The sequence below is a fragment of the Manacus vitellinus genome, unplaced genomic scaffold, assembly GCF_001715985.3.
Source record: "Manacus vitellinus isolate BGI_N305 unplaced genomic scaffold, ASM171598v3 scaffold_160_pilon, whole genome shotgun sequence".
Lineage (NCBI taxonomy): Eukaryota > Metazoa > Chordata > Aves > Passeriformes > Pipridae > Manacus > Manacus vitellinus.
Window position 1 is genome coordinate 51730 of NW_021939129.1, and position 1078 is coordinate 52807.

At 67.3% G+C, this 1078-nt stretch overlaps 1 protein-coding gene across 1 annotated transcript in view; it reads left to right on the forward strand.

Annotated features, from left to right (window-relative positions):
• Positions 1 to 1078, forward strand: part of CUNH12orf10 (chromosome unknown C12orf10 homolog) — a 5665-nt gene that overhangs the window by 2548 nt on the left and 2039 nt on the right. Inside the window, exons 2-4 of the mRNA XM_029958623.1 lie at positions 13 to 172; positions 476 to 625; positions 758 to 893. Coding sequence (XP_029814483.1) covers positions 13 to 172; positions 476 to 625; positions 758 to 893 — 446 coding nt within the window. The remainder of the gene's footprint in view (positions 1 to 12; positions 173 to 475; positions 626 to 757; positions 894 to 1078) is intronic.

A 1078-nucleotide genomic window follows, 5' to 3' on the forward strand; every position in this document is an offset into this window, starting at 1 on the left:
GGTGCCCTGCAGGTCCTTCACAGAGTCCATGAGGAGCCTCCGGCCCGACAAGCCCTGGAGCACGAAGCTGAGCAGCGCCGGGCTGGTCTATTGTCACTTCGGCTCCCAGATCCTGGCGGCGCTCCTGGGGCAGCCGGAGGACGGGCCCGTGGTCACGGCGCTCTACGATAAGGTACGGGGGGCTCTGACCCTCCCAGTGCCACAGCTCTGCCCAGGGCTGCTCCTTTTGGCGGGGAGGGGGTGTCACCCCACAGGAGATTCCAAGAAAGAGGCGACTGGTTTGTGGCAGCTACTGGTGTGTGGTTGGGCCCTGCTGTGCCCCCCCAGTGCTGCCCCCRTTGTCCCCCTCTTGCCCTCCCCCCATTTTCCTCCTGCTGTCCCCTCACTGTTCCCTCCTTTGCTGTCCCCTTCTTTCTCCTCTGTCCCCTCTGCTGTCCCCATTGTCCCCTCACTGTCTCCTCCTGTCCCCCCCCAGCTCTACGAGAACTTTGTGGAGGAGATCGACGCCATCGACAACGGGATCGCGCAGGCGGAGGGGGAGCCCCGCTACGCCCTCACCACCACCCTGAGCGCCCGCGTGGGGCACCTGAACCCCCGCTGGAACGACCCCGACCAGGACACCGAGGTGGGCACGGGCACCGCAGCCCCTTGGGGACACCCAGGATGGGGACACCCGGCTTGGGGACACCCAGAGTGGGGACACCCGGGATGGGGACACCCAGCTTGGGGACCCCCCTGACCCCCCATGTGCCCCCAGGCGGGGTTCAAGCGGGCGATGGAGCTGGTGGGGAGTGAGTTCCTGGACCGGCTCGACTTCTACCACCGGGCCTGGCTGCCGGCACGGGCGCTGGTGGAAGAGGCCGTTCGGCGCCGCTTCGAGGTACCATCCACTGGTCTGGGGGGAGGTCTGAAAGTGGGGGGGCAGCTCTGGGGTGTGGGGAGGCCAAATGGCCTCGGTATGAACCTCCCTGCATGGCCCTGCAGCCCCCACTGTGCCCCACACAGGGCTCTGTACCCCCAAACAGGGCTCTGCACCCCCACTCTGCCCACCCTTCTACCCGCCTTCTCCCCACCCCAT